At 40.3% G+C, this 17240-nt stretch overlaps 1 protein-coding gene across 5 annotated transcripts in view; it reads left to right on the top strand.

Annotated features, from left to right (window-relative positions):
- Window positions 1–17240, top strand: part of TIAM2 (TIAM Rac1 associated GEF 2) — a 227462-nt gene that overhangs the window by 155044 nt on the left and 55178 nt on the right. For 4 of the 5 annotated variants that reach the window (XM_034765342.1, XM_034765345.1, XM_034765343.1 and 1 more), the window contains 5 exons: window positions 1690–1857; window positions 4354–4458; window positions 4986–5064; window positions 6737–6829; window positions 7931–8191. In XM_034765342.1, the coding sequence (XP_034621233.1) occupies window positions 1690–1857; window positions 4354–4458; window positions 4986–5064; window positions 6737–6829; window positions 7931–8191 (706 nt within the window). The remainder of the gene's footprint in view (window positions 1–1689; window positions 1858–4353; window positions 4459–4985; window positions 5065–6736; window positions 6830–7930; window positions 8192–17240) is intronic. The other variant, XM_034765344.1, reaches the window with a different exon arrangement.

The following is a 17240-nucleotide window of genomic DNA, read 5'->3' as shown; positions in this document are numbered from 1 at the left end:
CCTCCCCTGCATAGATAGCTGGCCTTGCTAGCTGGTGGGGAGTGGACAGGGTCATGGCCTCACCTCTGCTTCCCCTCCTACTTTGATGTGGCTCACACCATGGAGCAGATCCTGCACTCAGAAGAGTCCTGGAAGCTCTGTTTGTGGTTGGGTTCTTTTTCTTGTGCTCCCTCACAAATCCCCTCTATTGTTTACATGTGCAGAGGCCAGCCACAATCTAGCTCAGAGTTCTGACACCTAATACAGTGGTTGAAGATCTAGTCTCAACACAGTACAGCTGTAGTTGTATTTTTCTTCTCCTTCGGTGGGTTATTTTTGAATCATAAATTGTGGCACAAAAGAAAGGGCAAAGATGAGCAAGATAGTAAAGGGATATTTAAGATGAATCAAATGGTTGTATAAATGTATACAAAATGGCTTTGTGTTATGGATTACCTCCACATTAAAGTTGGTTGTGGTTTGCCAGATGTATTTCATGTTTAAAGTTGGATTGAGCATCAATTTGAGCCTAAGTAGTGAAAGATTACACTCTTCACTGTCTAACAAACAATATAATCTTAAACTGTGGGTATAGCAGGAGTAGTTTATGCCTCTGCTATGTTGTCTGTGATGTTTCTTGCTCCATAGTGTCCTCTGCTGGAAGACTACTAGATTATCCTCTTTTCTCATTAGAAATACAGTAGAACCTCAGAGTTACGAACACCAGAATTACGAACTGGCCAGTCAACCACGTACACCTCCATTTGGAACCAGAAGTATACAATCAGGCAGCAGCAGAGACCAAAAAAAAAAAAAAACCCTGCAAATACAGTAAAGTACTGTGTTAAACGTAAACTACACCTCTACCCCAATATAACACGACCCGATATAACACAAATTTGGATATAACATGGTAAAGCAGTGCTCCGGGAGGAGTGGGGCTGCGCACCTCTGGCGGATCAAAGCAAGTTCGATATAACGCGGTTTCACCTATAAGATTTTTTTTGGCTCCCGAGAACAGCGTTATATCAGGGTAGAGGTGTACTTTAAAAAAAAAAAAAAAAAGTTACTTACACTGTTCTCTTGAGCTTATTCTATAGCCTATATAATCATAACAATTTTTTTTCTGCATAGTAACGTTTCAAAGCAGTATTAAGTCAAAGTTCAGTTGTAAACTTTTGAAAGAATAACCATACTGTTTTGGTCAGAGTTATAAACATTTCAGAGTTATGAACAACCTCCATTTCCGAGGTGTTTGTAACTCTGAGGTTCTACTGTATAGTGATCTATTCAAAGTCTTTGATAAAATACGGTACTAATTGTTTAATCCTGTTTTAAGGCTTTTTTCATTTGTTTACATAGGCATAATTGTGTAATCCTGTTTAAGACCTTTTTCCATTTGTGCATATGTGTATAATCTTGCCACTTTAGGAGTTAATTTGAACTAGTAACATGAGATAGGTGAGTGAAATAGTATTGTTTGAATGCAAGAGAAATAATGAAATCAATTCTCTAAACAAAATCTGGACTAAAGTCAGTGATTATTATATGAGAACTGGTAACGTAATTTGTTCTTCTATGACAGGAAAGAGCTTATTGTGATACCTTTGCTAAATGCACATAGTACATACCAGTAGCAAACCTCCAATATAATATATTATTGATATTGCCATATCTCCATGTACTGTCAATTTTTTCCCGTATTTTCAGCAGCAAGTTGATGAATTTTTAAACGTCTACTGCTCTGCATCAGAAAGTGGCCAGAAAGAGAGCGCTTGGGAAATCCAAACATATGTTCATTTCTGTGATAGGCCAGGAGTCACGTTAACCCTCAAGCCAGAACACAGGGTGGAAGATGTTTTGTCTTCGGCATGCAAGGTACAGAGTTCTCACAATTGAAAGCAGCTTGTGTGCTTTAAAAGGCCACCACTTACACTTGTGTATTAATTATTCTGATGCTGAAGCAGGGAGAGCCCAGTCTTTCTCTGAATCCCAGTGTCCCTGTAATTTAAGGGTTCTTCCTGTGTTTCTGGCAGTTCTGTTTAAGGCTCAGTGGAACCCAAGCAGCAGTGTCATGGGGGCCTTTCAAATGGTGGAATGGGCATTCTTTGATGCCTAAGCTAGCATGCAGTCAAGAATCTTGAAAGAGCAATAACAGCTGCACATGTTAAACTACCCAGGGGAACTCTTGACATATGTCCAGTCTGCCTTATATCACTGAGTCGTTACAATGAATAGAATTGTTGCATGGAAATTAGCTGTAGAGGAAGGGTGGTAACTGGTTGAGTTACCGCCGATGTCACAATGGCCCCACTTAAGAGTTACTTACACTGTTCCCTTGAGCTTATTCTATAGCCTATATAATTAGAGACAATAATCATTAATAACTTTGCTTAATTGGGACCTCATTTCTTCAAATAGAGACTCTGTAAGATTTTAGTTCTTTTAAACCATATGGAAAGTTGAAGTGTCTGCAATATTCCATTGATAAGATTATTTGGGACAAAGAAAAGACTGACACAGATGTTACGGTAATTTCTTAAAGGCCCTAGTGTTTTTAATTAATAAACTAACTAATGGATTTACTTATAAATTCTCAAAAAATTCAGCCTGTTCTCAGAATAGGTGCTGTAAGTTTGGGAGGATACGCTGTAGTTTTCATGCAAAATAAAGAGGTTGAATCACTGCTTAAAGGCAAAATAGAACTCTGCATTAACTATGGAGCCATGACCAGAGCCTTCACAACACCAAAAATAATGTAGGGTGTTAATCATCACTTGTGCCAACAGATTGAACTTGACTCTCTGAATTTGTGAATCAAACCATTTTCAAATTATAATGGAATAAAACAATAAATTTGGGGAAAAAACTCTCATTTTAAAAATCCCCACCATTTGCAAAACAGCTAAATTTTAAGAAAGAAGGGCTAGGCTATTATCCTACAAGACTTTAGTGTGACCACCAGATGGCAAGACAGAACTGAAACATTTGGAAATGGATTGATAATGTAACACATAGAAGCCCTGCTAAAAGAAACAGAGATATAGATCTATAAAATCAAGTTTAAAAGTAAATTACTTGTGTTTCTCACTACACTGCTCCAAAATGTTTGTCTGTCTGTAGAAAATACTGTTTTGTTATGCCTGTATCACTTCAGTAGTTTAATAGTAAGTTACTTTATTTTAATGTTTTCTTTTAATGAAAGCTTTTTCTGTTTTATCTTTTCTTTCTATTCTGTATGTAAACTTTTTCATAAGCTGTCTAACACTTACTCCTTTCTGCTACATCTTTTCTGTTACTCTCTCCTTCTTACAATGCCATTCCATTCTGGTGAGGGTAAGGAATCTTCATTCTTTAACACAACACAACACATTGTTTAAAAGTCTGGGTTTGGGGGTAACATCTGATTTATTAATTTTTTTCTCAACCATATTTTGATGGTTTTCACTCCATTTGTATTCTGCATACCTAAAACTTTGCATAACACACCGAGTGAGAATATACATTTTAATATAATTATTTAGAATACAGTGCACACATTACCTATACATTCTGTTACACATAATGAAATGTTCAGCTAAACAATCCTTCCTCGGTGGATTAAGATTTCACAAGCTTCAGAGGCTTGTTAAACAGAGAGGTGAAATGACCTTAATGGATGCAGAGATGCTTCTGTTCTGAAACATTGCTCTGTTAATTCTGAAATGCAAGATTTGCTGCAGTAGTCTCAGCAGCGAGCTAAATTTAAGAGACTGACTCGCCAGTGGCTCGTCTTTTTTAGGCTAGTATCCTTAGGGAATATTCCATTCCCCTTCGACTTCCTGAAGATATTAGGTTTTCACTTCGACTACATATGGTGAAAAGTAGGTGTTACTCACTGATGATAGATGAAACCTGGCAGTAAAAAGTGCAATAAAAGCAATCCCTTAGGAAATCCCTCTCTCCTAAGAGTCTGTATATGCATATGCATTTTCCACATCAGTTTTATGTTTTCCACATCTGTTTTATGCACAGAACTGAGCCACGCAAAAGAGCCATAGAAAATGATGAAGATGTGTGCAAGTTCAAAAGGACAGAACAGAGTTCTAAGTTTATTTGAAAACACATAATGATGCTTGGTTAATCTAACAGCCAAGATGTAATGTTAATGCAAGTGTTTCCTGAGTATCCTTACAAGAAACTGAATCACACTGATGTGAGCTGGAACCGAATCATCTAGGCAATACAGACAATACACCACAAAACCATTTAGAAAATAACTTGTTGAAGATTGCCTTTGCTTAACTTCTAAAGGCTTTGTGTGTGTGGCTTCTTTGACATCTGGGATTCTGTTAATAAATCATGAATTTCAAATATGTTCTTTTCGTCCCTTAGATGAGGCAGCTGGAACCAAGACACTACTGTCTACAGCTTAGAAGATTAGTTGATGAAAACATTGAGTATTGTATTCCTGAAGCATATGAATACATACAAGATCAGGCAAGTTAGACTAATTTTAGATAAGAACTTCTCGATATTTGTAGCCACAGCTAAATTACACTCTCTAAATGTCTGTGAATTAGATACAAAATGGGATTTTTAGATTAGATCACTATCACAGACTGTATTCTGCTACCCTTACTCACAGTGAGTTAAACTCGCCCATGTGCAGAGAACTAGAGATCTAGGGCATCACTTAAGCCTGGGTTTAAGCACTATTTTGAGGGTTTAAGTGGGACTTAATGGTACCTAGGCCTAGTGCTGGTGCTCTGCACATGGGTGAATTTCACCCATTAGGTAATACCTTATTCCACAGTTAGTCCCACTGAGTTCAGTGATACTTGCAGCATAACATACTTCTCTAATGTGAGTAAAGGTAGCAGAATCTGGCCCTTTGTTAATGGATTATTTAACAATGCAGCTTGGTTTTTTTAATAATTAAAATGATACTGATTTCCATGAAATATTGAACCTTTGGCTTTTGCAGTCCTACAGTTTCACAACTTGTGATGTTTTCTCTCTAACAGATATACGATGAAATAGAAATTTTTCCTTTAAATGTTTACCATGTACATCTTACTAAGACTGAGAATATACCTGATTTTGGTAAGTTTTAGTAAAATCCCTCCCAATGATTTTCCTTTTATTTTCTTTGTTCTTTTTGAAGCTTAATTTTTCCTTCCACGTGCTTTCTCTTTGTTGACAATTTTTGGTTCAGTACATGTTCAGTATGACAAGTCTGCAAAGTGCACAAGTTAGCACTTTAAGGAAGACCCGAGAATTGCTGACTTTTTTTTTTTTTTGATTCCTGCATTTGGGGGGGGCAAGTGAAAGGCTTACTTCCCCCTGCCACTTCATTGACCAGCCAGTAAAAGAGCTGCTGAAGAGTTGGCAGGCAACTTTCTCATGCTCAACTAAACAGAAATACCCAGCCTACTCTCAACATATGATTTCCTTTTTGGCAGCAAAACATTCTCTTGACCCTGTGCCAACAGGCTGTCACTCGACAGAAATTTTAACTGGCTTCTTTTCCCGGTGGGAGGGAATGCCTAAGAATATCCTTATGTTTGCTCATTGTGAAATGTGGACTTTAGTCATTCAACTAACAAGAATGAGCAAGGCAGTGGAGAAAAAAGGAAGGATGATAATACTGCAGAAGGAAAATTGGAACCGAAAAAATAAAATTGGGGTCCTGATTCACTCCCATTCAGGTCAATTCATTCCCACTAAGGTAGTCTTGCCATTGATTTTAAGGGCATGTCACCATGGTGCATTAGCTTGCATCAGAGAGGTGTAAATTCTAGCATGTAGTAGTGTGTTGCACACTAATTGGCCTGTGCGGACCCTGCTGGTTCTCACTAAAAGTTCCAGTGTGCCTGTAAATGTAGTCTTGTTTCAAAAAGTATTACAGTAACACTCAATAGGGAATTTTTAGTCTGTGCTTGCAGGATCCACAGGGTCTAATTAACATACAACATGCTAGTGCACACTAGAATTTACAACCCTCTAGTGGGGACTAACACACCATGTAGACAATCTCTAATGTGAGTTGGATTGGGTCTGAGATTATAGTCTCTTTGAGTCAGGGACTGAGACCAGAAGTCTGTGTGTGAGGAACAAAATGGAGAATTCTCATGGTATTGCAGAAGAACTCCTTTTCCATCATGCTGACTTTTGATCTCATCCATTTCTTTGTGTCAAGCATTCTCAGTTAGAGAAAGGAAACAGCGGCTGAGGGGCAGTTCTTCGGGGCAAGGACTTTTTTTTCTTTTCTTTTTTTTAATGTTTGTACAGCTTCCATCAGAATGGGGGCCTGATCCTGATTGTGTCAGTTGTACACAAAAATGGGTTATAAACACACACAATTTTTGCATGTCTTCAGACACTGTTCTCTCCCAGTTTTTACAAGAAATCATATAAAATCCTCACAATATTTGTCAAAGTATTTTATAGACCTTCACTGGATCTGGTGATCTGTGTTATTGAAAAGCTATATCAGGCTTACTTGAACAAACAATAAAATATCTCATAATAACTATTTACATTGCTTTTAAGAGTAAAGAAATTTACATGAGAGAATTTGTCCTTAGGGTGTGGGTCTGCATAGGTGTGTGTATATACAAGTTGGGAGTGAGAATGTCACCTCTCTTTGATTATGTAGATTAAATCTACTGAACATACAAAACTAAATGAGAAATACCTGACCAGAAATTCACCTGATTGTTGTTTTAAGCAGACCAAGTGGTAAGGGTAAAACCATCTTTCTTCTTAATTCCAGGGTTTGCAGTCACAGCTCAAGTTGTTGAAAACCAGCATCTTACTCATATATTTATAAGTGATGTCCTTCCAGATGGACTGGCTTACAAAGAAGGTTTGTGTCATGGCTGTACTAATCACTGTTATGTTTTTAATTCCTTTTTATTAAGTAGCAAACTTTAGGGAGCTTTAAAATGGCCTGAAAATGGTTCTTTGCTTCTACTACCCTTGGTCTTCTTGCTTGATCACCATGTACAGTAGATGATGCTAGGTAAGATAATTTACATAAAGTGGCTGAGGAACCCTTCTAACGAGAGGTGAAGTGAAAAGAATGCTTGTCTACACTTGGGGCAAAATCTGCTCCCAGCACCCACACTAAATGTTGGGATCTGTACAGGGACAGAAGAGAGAAATTCTCCACCTCACACAGTGGAACCTCCATGGCTGAATTAACCTCCACGGCTCTTAGCTTCCTATTTGCCTGCACCAAGCAGTGGTATGCAAAAGGCTGGCTCCCAAAGAACTACCTTGTGCATTACATTGCAGGGTACCACTGAAGTTCTCTACTTTGTGGTGCTCATGGATTGTAGGTCTTCTCATCAGCCTCTTAAGATCTCACCTTCCCCTCCCCACTGCTGAACCGCATCAATTCTGCTGTGTTTGGGACCATCTGCAAAGGAAGGGGAGAATTGTTCCCTTAGTCATCTGGAGTGCAGTGGCCAACTGGTTGTTGCTGATCCTAAAATGTACAAGTTGCCACTATTTGGATCTAACTGAACTCTCCCATAAAAACCTCACTTGTTAGATTTCCCTGTTGCAATTTTTCAAGAATGAACAAATCAGCCTGATAAAGCTCCTTGTGTTTCCTGAACTGGGATCCTAAAATAAGAGTTATTTTGCCTATAGGCTTTTCAGGATGCTGAGAGCCACCTTAAAATGAACTCGTGGTCTGAGAGTCTGATTCTTCTATCATACCCTTTTCTAAAGCTGCATGTCAGAGTCATCCTGTTTTAGCCTTTGAGTAGAAACAGCCATGTTATAGGTGCCAATCCTGCAGTCATGGCGCACACACAAAACTCCCTATGACTCCAGTGGGATAACTGCAGGATTAGGTCATTTGTATAAAAATCAAAATGCAATATAATTTGTTTTGTAGCCCTGTTCATCAGCGCTCCTGAATTCCCTTCTTATTTTCTTTCCTTTCTCATTCTCCTAGGGCTGAGAGTGGGCAATGAAATCTTGATGATCAACGGAGAGGCTGTGTCTGATCTTGACCTCAGGCAGATGGAGTTATTGTTTTCTGAGAGAAGTGTCACGCTCACGGTGAGAGCAAGTCATTATGGCCCTAAGCGAGCATTATGTACGTCGTGGTCAGATGGCGACATTTCCAGGGACCCGAAAAGCTTGTTACCCCCTCCTAACCAGTCACAGCTACTGGAAGAATTTCTGGATAATTTCAAAAAGAACACTGCAAATGGTGAGAAGATGATATGATGATGATTGTATTACTTTTTCTCCGGCCAGACAGTTATTTTAAAACTAGTTTTTTCTTTTTTTATCCATTTTAAAAAAAGTATCCTCATGCTACAAGAGAAAAATCCAGTTACAAACTATCTAAAATCCATTTAAATTTCATGCATTTCCATAATTATAGTGATTTCCTGAGAGTAGCAATGAAACAGAAAATGCTCATTTCTGCAGGAAAATTATGTTCTTTTAACCTGTTTCACTGAATCATCCCAGTAATGCTAAGTACTCTGTTTTGCAATGTCAAGGCTTTATAACCATATGTGAGCATTAAAAGTTGAAATGGTGTCACTTTTAGGGGCAGGAGTTTTGCTGTACGTTTTAATATACTTCATTTGCGCAACTTACCATGTACATTTAGGGCACTATGAAAATAATAAAAGTAATCAGCTGAAAATGGAGACATTTTACAGCAGCCTTCCCCACCAATCAGTATTTTCTTTAATGCATTCCAGTAGAATACAGGTATCCACTTGATATAAATGTATCTTTTACCTTGAGACACTTTTAATGTGATTCTCCAGCTACCATCTCTTTGAATTTCTCAATCTTATTGTCATACTATGAGATAGAGGAAGTATGCTAAATGTATGGGGCGAGGGTGAGATTGTGGCTGTATTCTGCATGGGTGAACAAGATGGGGAGGGTGCAAAGATCCTTAGTGCTAGGACTGCTCCTGGCCAGCATCATGGACACCCATAAATGGACAGAAAAGAGGTGAGTGTATGATCCTGTTTTCCGCCATACCAGCTAGTAGAAGGTCGTACATGCTGCACACCCTCAAGGGTTGTAGCAGTGGGCACACTCCCCTTGTGTCTGAGCCAGTGCCTATAGAAGTCAATTGGAGTCTTTCCATTGATTCACTGGGAGCTGGATCATGCCCCTAGAGCACTATTGAGCTCTGTCAAGCATTCTCTTCCCCCCCCGCACCCTCATTGTCCGTGGTAGGCCAATGCCAGTTTTACCCATCATCTCATGGACTTTTTTGCTAAATAGGAGTGAGTGGGGACTGCAGGACTTGGCGTTTTGTGAACTGACACATTCTATCAAATGCCACATCACAACCAAGCACTATAAACGTCACTGTGTTTGAGACTGCCTTGCTGTGTTGGAAGAAATGTGTTTTGTGATGTCAACATGTTTTTAAGATAATACTTTATATTTCAAGCAGTTTGGGGGGATTTTCTCCCCTGGAAAAATTGTGTGTAAAAGATGTAAGCAGATTTAACTCAGTGTATCATGAATGGTGGGGGAAAAAAAGGTGCAATTCCCTCTTTATACCTCTGGAGGATGCTATTAAAATTCCACAGGAAACCTAAATCAGGTTCATTGATGCATGAGGGAGTGGAAGTCATCTTTGTGCTTAAGTGTGGTGGCAAGTGTTTTCTGATCTTTAATCTTGGCATGATTTTAAAAAAAGAATAAAAAAATCACAAAGGAGAAGTTGATAGAATTGATTTAATTATAAAGTAACTTTATTAGGTCATCTTTGAAATAAAAAAAAATATATGATTACAAGATTTGCAATACCGTCATTAGCATCTCTCAGGGGCCGTAGTTCAATTTAAAATACCATTAAATTGACTACTGGCATATAAAAGTTAGTGTCATAAAACAAAAATTATGATGGAACTAATTAATTAGTTATGTTAGGGCCATCACTCAGCTTGTTGGTTTGATATTACAGGCCAGCATTACCTGGAGTATTCAATATAATAAACGTATGTGTCCATTCACCAGATTCATTATTTCTCAGAGACAGATTTGCAACTTCTGTTAATCTCAAGATATTCCATTATAATAAGATATTGCTAGAGTATATTTCATACTCTAGACACTAAAATGTATATACTTATCTGATTAAGAAAGCAGTTAAGGCAGACTCGTTTACCTTGAAATGGGCGGGGGGGGGGAAGAAGGGGAAATGGTTCTAACTCAAGCTCTGTGAGAAAGTCTGTCATCTAATTCAGTTCATGTGGAAACAAAAGAAAGTGTCACTACTTTGACTTAATAGGTAATCTTAATGGGTTTCATCCTTGTATTCTCTTTTTATTTAAAAATAACTTGGGTGTAATAGTCTGAACCCAGGCTTAGGTGCCAGAGACTCCTTTATAGTATCGAGGCATCAAAAATCAGAAGCCACCTTGGAAAACTGTGGTCTAAGTGACTCAATTAATATCACCCAGGGTAACAGTATCAGAGCCAGAGTTAAAACCAAGGAGATGTGGGAGGCAGTGCTCAGGTAGGTAGGGCGTCTGACCTGGAAGTTCAGGTGAGTACGGCGCCTCACTGCCTACACTCCTATTTAAACCCGTGCTAGCTGGGTGTGCAGTGCCTATCCTCTACACACTGCTGTAAGTGTAGACCTATGTTTAATCATGCTGGGTATCAACATCTGGCCTATAATGAAGCAGAAGTTACTATAAAGTAATCTTTTGAAAAACACTAACTTCATATAGCTTTAGTGATAAGGGTTTGTCTGAGTTTGCATTTATATGCTTGTAATTCCTTAGCGTCTTTATGATGAATGCAGTTTCCTACCTAATCCCTTGCATTGCAGACATGTCATTTTTACCTTATGTCAAAATCTGGCAACTCTTAGCAAAGAGAAGGGAAGAGAAGTGATTGGTTTTCCACTGCTAAAAAACAGTCATTGGGAGTTCAGTTTTCTATAAGAGTGCTGCTGAGCCACCTGTTTATACTGGAAAAGAAATCAAATGAAACACTGAAAACCCAATTAGCTGAGTAACTAAATTTGCACCTAGTTCTCTGTCCTAAGGAAGTTAAACAAATATTTGTAAAGAAGTAATAAAAATGAGGGAATTAGGATGGAATTTTTCCTATCTTGGAAAATATAGACTTTTTCCATTTCAACATGGTGTAGATGTTGGAGAAATAAACAGCAGAGTTAATTACAAGAATTGAATACTATGTCTGCTAGTGTTTAGTGTGTCTATTTTTGTAATTATGAATCTTCTGCTGACATTTGAAGTATGAGCAACAAACAGAGGTTGATTTGAATAGGTTTAAATCTCTATTGCACAGCAGTTTTCCAGGAAATGATTTGTTGTTACAATATCTCAAGATCGTCATTACCTCAAATTCAAGTTTGCCATACAGACACTCAGATAACAAGGTGTAGCATAAATGCCTAGACTAGGGTGACCAGAAAGCAAGTGTGAAAAATTTGGACCGGGATTGAAGGGTAATAGGCATCTATATAAGACAAAGCCTCGAATATAGGGATTGTTCCTATAAAACTGGGACATCTGTTCACCCTAGCCTAGACAGATAAATACCTTCAAGAGGGATGTCCCTCTCTTGACTTCTTCAGAGGCTAATTATTCTTCTCCAATAAAGATCAGGTAGCCCTGCTCCTATTGAACTTTCACCAGAAAGATCATTTGAGTCCAGCTCATGGGTGTTTGGGAGGAAATGGGGAAAACTCAGAGTGATTGACAGGGGGATAAACCAAGATGGCTATCTAGTAACCCTTACAGAAACCTCACCTGATCCAAAGCATTTCTCATTCTCAAAGTCTTGTATGTCTCACATTATAACAGCAAAGAGAAAAAGAGAGACAAAGAGTTGGAAGAACTTCAAGCTGGTAAACTCATTGCTTCCGGTAGCAGACCCTGACTGAAGCACTAGCTTTTGCCAGTTTCACAGCAGCCCACGTCTCTTTCTGTCTCCCTCCATCTGTTGATTCAGATCTTTCAGTAAATATGTGAAATATTCCTCACTTACACTGATGGCTTTTTGTAAAACACTGCCTTGAGGTGAAAATATATAAAATTACCCCAAAGTTAATATGCGTCTGATGAAGTAGGTATTCACCCACGAAAGCTTATGCTCCGATACATCTGTTAGTCTATAAGGTGCCACAAGATTCTTTGTTTCTATTCACATAATGTAGTTCTTCCTGAAGAAATTACCTTGCTCCTGTGTCTTTTGTTTGTGTTTCATACATTTGAATGTTATTTATTCTTCGAGTAGTGTCTCTATGGGTGCTTCACTGTAGGTCTGCCTGCGTCCCTGCGCTGCTGATCAGAGAACTTTGGTAGCAATGTCTGTTGGGCCCACACATTTGCTGTCTCCCCTCGGCAGCGCCACAAGGCTAGCCAGTGCACTTGGGCTAACCATCCTCAGCTTATTCTTGACCACCCTTGGCTAGAGACGAAGCCATTAGCAGTCTGTTAAGACTATCATCTTAATCTTCTCACCTATAGTTACTTAGTCTCCTAGTTGTAGAATAGTATCTATAGATGTAGTTTTCCCCCTTTCTTTATTTTTACCCTTAAAAATTAAAAAAAAGTGCCTTGAATTCTGAGCCTTGCCCAAGAACTTTTGAGGTACACTCACTTCAGAACCACCTTGAGATTTAGAGGAACAGGAAGCTGGTACTGAGGAGAAAGAGACTCCGAGGACCATATCCTCCTCCTCTTCAGATGAAGCCATCGTGCCTTCTCCACCGTCTTTGGTGGATGACTTTGTTCTCTTTCAGAAACTGGCAAAGAGGGTGGCAGGTAATATCCAGATTCATTGGAGGAAGTCAATAATACCTACCATCGACTCCTTGATATCCTCTATTCTTCAGCCTCCTCAAAGATTGCCCTCCCAATTAATGAGGTCATTTTAGACCTGGCAAAGACTGTGTGGCAAACCCCGGCATCAGTGGCCCTAACCTGCAAGCAGCCGGACAAAAATACCATGTCCCCACTAAGGAATCTGAATTCTTATTCTCCTACCCACCACCCAACTCCATTGTGGTGGATGCTGTCAACTCTTGCTGCCAACAACCCCTGTCAAGGGCCTCTCCCTCTGACAGAGCCTGCAAGCTCCTTGATCTTTTAGGCAGAAAAGCATACTCCTCAGCCACTCTACAATTTCATAACACCAACTACCATGCCTTCACGGCAAAATACAATTACATAAATTACTCAAAGCTGAATAACTTTATTGAAAAGATGCCAGAAACGCATCATGACTCATTCAAGGCAATTATCCAGGAGGGCCAATTAGTGGCAAAGACATCACTGCAATCTTCCCTTGATTCAGCAGACACGGCAGCTAGGTCTATCTCCACGGCTGTGGTGATGCGATGAGCATCATGGCTTCATTTGTTGGGATTCCCAGAAGAGATGCAGTCCATGGTTGAGGACCTTCCCTTTGAGGGCATAAAGTTCTTTGTCAAGAAAACGGATTCCTCCCTTCATGCCCTGAAAGATTCAAGGGCTACACTGGGTCACTGGGTATCTATACACCAGGACAAAAGAGATTATTTAGTCCCCAATTCCAGCATAGACCACATGCGCCTCAGTACCAACCTCAGCGCTGCTACGAGCCACAGAGAAAGAAAGGGAAATTCCATAAATGAAAACCATCTGGCACACAATCTTCATCTCAGCCCTCTACACTTAAACACCACTTTGATGGGCAGGTCAAGGCACTGTTAGACCACTCCCCCTCCCACTGTCACAGCTGACCATTGTTCCACCCCCTTTTGGCCACCACTGGCAGCGTTCCGCAGTACCTGGGAACACATAAGATCGGACCGATGGATCCTAGAGATTGTCCAAACTGGATACTCCATTCAGTTTATCTCCCTACCCCCTCCACAATACCCTTCTCCTCTCTCTTCAGGGACCTTTCTCATGAGAGTTTACTACTACATAAGGTAGATCGCCTCCTCCAGCTAGGCACCATAGAACCAATATCTCAACATCTATGAGGCAAGGGTTCTACTCTCATTATTTCCTAATATCCCAAAAGAAGGGAGGTTGGAGACCTATACTAGACCTCAGAGCTCTCAACAAGTTTGTCAAGACTCAAAAATTCAAGATGGTCACCTTATCAACGATCATTCCAGCACTGGAACAGGGAACCTGGTTTTCAGCCCTTGACCTCTGGGACCTCCTATTTTCAGATCTCGATCCTACCAGCTCACAAATGATTCCTCAGATTCACTCTGGGACACAACCACCACCAATACAGAGTGCTCCCCTTTGGGCTATTATCAGCCCCGAGGGTATTTTCCAAGGTTCTCTCAGTGGTGGCCACTCATTTACACACTCGAGATAATGATTTACCCATATCTGGATGATTGTCTCCTCAGAGCCCGATCTCTCTGGGAGGCTCGTCAAGTTATTGACACTACAATACAAGAAGTCAACTCCCATTCCAGTGCAATGCCAGGAATTCGTAGGGGCTGCCTCGATGCATTACAGGCCAAAGCCCTCTTATCTCCACACAGGTTCCTATCTTTAGTCACACTCAGACACCGTAGAAAGCGGCCTACAAATACCGGCCAGGCTTTAATCCTAAAACAGTCTGGACTATCTCTAAGCTCTCTCAGGGTCCACCTAGTGGCTATTACAGCCTTCCACCAACTTGTAGAGGGGTATTCAGTACTGTCACACCCTACAACAAAAAAGTTCCTCAAGGGCATAGTAAACCTCTTCCCTCAACCTCGACTTCCTACCCCCACATAGGATCTGAACCTTGTACTGAAAGTACTGACTAGGCCCCCCTTGGAACCGAGGGTCACCTGTTCACTAACATACCTATCTATGAAAACAGCCAGGAGAATAGGAGAGACAGCAACTCTGATGGTGCATCCTCCCTATGTGGTATTTTTTCCGGACAAGGTTACACTCAGACCGCATCCAAAATTTATCCCTAGGTAACCTCTCACTTTCACATGAATTAGTTGATTCACCTTCCAATCTTCTACCCAAAGTTTCACCAAGACATCAGGGAGGCTATATTGCATATCCTGCTTGTCCAGAGAGTCTTGGCCTTCTACCTGGACAGGAAAAAAGACCTTCAGGAAGTCCCCTAGGCTTTTTTCTCTGGTGAAAAGATCAAAGGGTTCAGCAATATCAGCCCCAAGACTTTCCAAGTGGGACTCGAACTGTATCAGACATTGTTACCAAGTTTGTAATGTGACCCCTCCAGATGCCATTCGTATACACTCCACAAGGTCAATCTCCTCATCCATCACCTTCCTCAAGGATGTCCCTATCTCCGAGATCTGTAGAGCAGCAACCTGGGCGTCAATCCTCACTTTCACAGAACACTATGCAATCAGTGGGCACTGCACCTCTGATGTCATCTTCGGCAGCATGGTGCTGACATCTGACTCCAAAGTCCAGACCCTTCAGAAGGGGTACTGCTCGGGTGTCACCTACAGTGGAGCACCCATAGGGACACACATCTCGAAGAATCATGATACTGCACAACGTGAGTAACTTCTTTTTTTTTTTTTTAATCATGAGAATCCCAAGATTCCTTTTGGATTAGGGCCCCGCTGTCTGCGGAGGAGTTTAGTTTCACAAGCATATACATATTGCTGTCTACTGCCTGCCTGCTTCTAACAGGCATTTGGTGGTTTCACACCAGGAGGGAGGCAACTAAATAGAAAAATGTCCTTCTCTTTTTGGCATGACTATATAGTGGAGACAATATAGAGGATCAGTCTTTTTGTCCACTTTAATTCCTTCTCCATATGCTTCATAGACAAGCTTTTCAAATGTGACAATAAGCATTATGGCCTCTTGTCAGAGGAATATACAGACTTAATATATGTATCAACTATTCTTTTAGAGAACAGTGTGCATTGCACCAGCTGCCCATCCTGAACTTTCTTTAACCAGTTCACACAGATGTCTTAATTTTGTACCCTTCTAGATGTCGTGTGATAGTTTTAGCCTATGACAATGAAGTGACATGTAGTATAGGGGAGTAAACATTAATTCCAAGGAAGTGTATACTCTCATTTGCCTCTCATAAAATGGGTTAATAGAAGCACTTGTTGCCTAGTGCATAGGTTGTAATGCAGGGGGTTTTTCAGCTCCCATGAGTAGTGGTTTAATGAGTTCCTGCTGGCACTAGACAAACTGTCTTGTTAACTTCTTGTTAAATATGTGCTGTGTACATTAAAAGATTGTTTATACTGTAAATCAGCTCAGGCCTTCAGCTCTGTTGAACTTTTCTTTTGTAAGATAACTCTGTTCATTTACAACAACTGCTCCCTGATTTACCCCCAGCAAAGACAATGGGCCAAATTATTAATTCCTGATATAATGTTGTTCAAATAAATGGAATTACGCTAGGAGTTAATTTGGCCCAATGGGACTGCATGGGGCATACAGGGCAGTTCTTGGACACTACCAAATCCTGTGTAGTAATGATACAGAATATATGGAGCTGCTTATAACTATGTTACATATATCCAGACATAGGCCAGAATCCTTGCCATAATTTAGGCCTAAACTTTTAAAACATGTCAAGCAGCAGCAGTTCTGTGTTTCATTCAGAGGAGCTGTATGTAGGTTGAGTAACTACAACAGCTGACTGTCCAGGCTTAACCACAGATTCTTGCTAAAGTGTGAAGTAACTTCCTATCTCCCTCCCCCCCACCAATTTTATATGCTTTATGCCCATATAGAAGCTCCCTGATTTATGCAAGCGTTCCGTTCTGGAACGCCTTGCGTAAGTTGGGAACGTATCTCCGACAATTACCCCCCAAATTACCCCCCAATTACCCCCCCCCCCCCCCCCCCCAAAGCTTACGGAAGTTACGGAACTTTTTCCGTAAGTCCAGATTTCCATAAGTCGGGTTTGCATAACCCAGGGAGCGTCTGTAAATTCATACTAGAGATATAGTAGATCATGCTATAATATTTGATAGAATATCATTAGAGGGTCATGCACTACCTTTTCACATAGGCCAAGCTCAGTGAGTTACCCACATTTTTCAGTGCAAATGCCTTTTCAGAATGGATGAAGTCTATCCCAGATTGCAATAATTAAAACCTTCCAGGCTAACAACACACTCTCATCTTAGTTCTCCTTTTAGCCAGTGGGCTCCTGATGACTGTTGTTTCCATACGTCTCCCCATTCCTGCTGTCCCCCCACCCCATTCCGAGGGCTGTGTGTGTTCCCCTATTTCCCTCCCTCCTCATCTCAGGATTCCACAGTCACACACAGCCCCTGG

This window comes from Trachemys scripta, chromosome 3, assembly GCF_013100865.1.
Source record: "Trachemys scripta elegans isolate TJP31775 chromosome 3, CAS_Tse_1.0, whole genome shotgun sequence".
Taxonomy (NCBI): Eukaryota; Metazoa; Chordata; order Testudines; family Emydidae; genus Trachemys; species Trachemys scripta.
The sequence above is the reverse complement of the archived record's forward strand: the minus strand, read 5'-3'. Positions and strand labels throughout refer to the sequence as shown.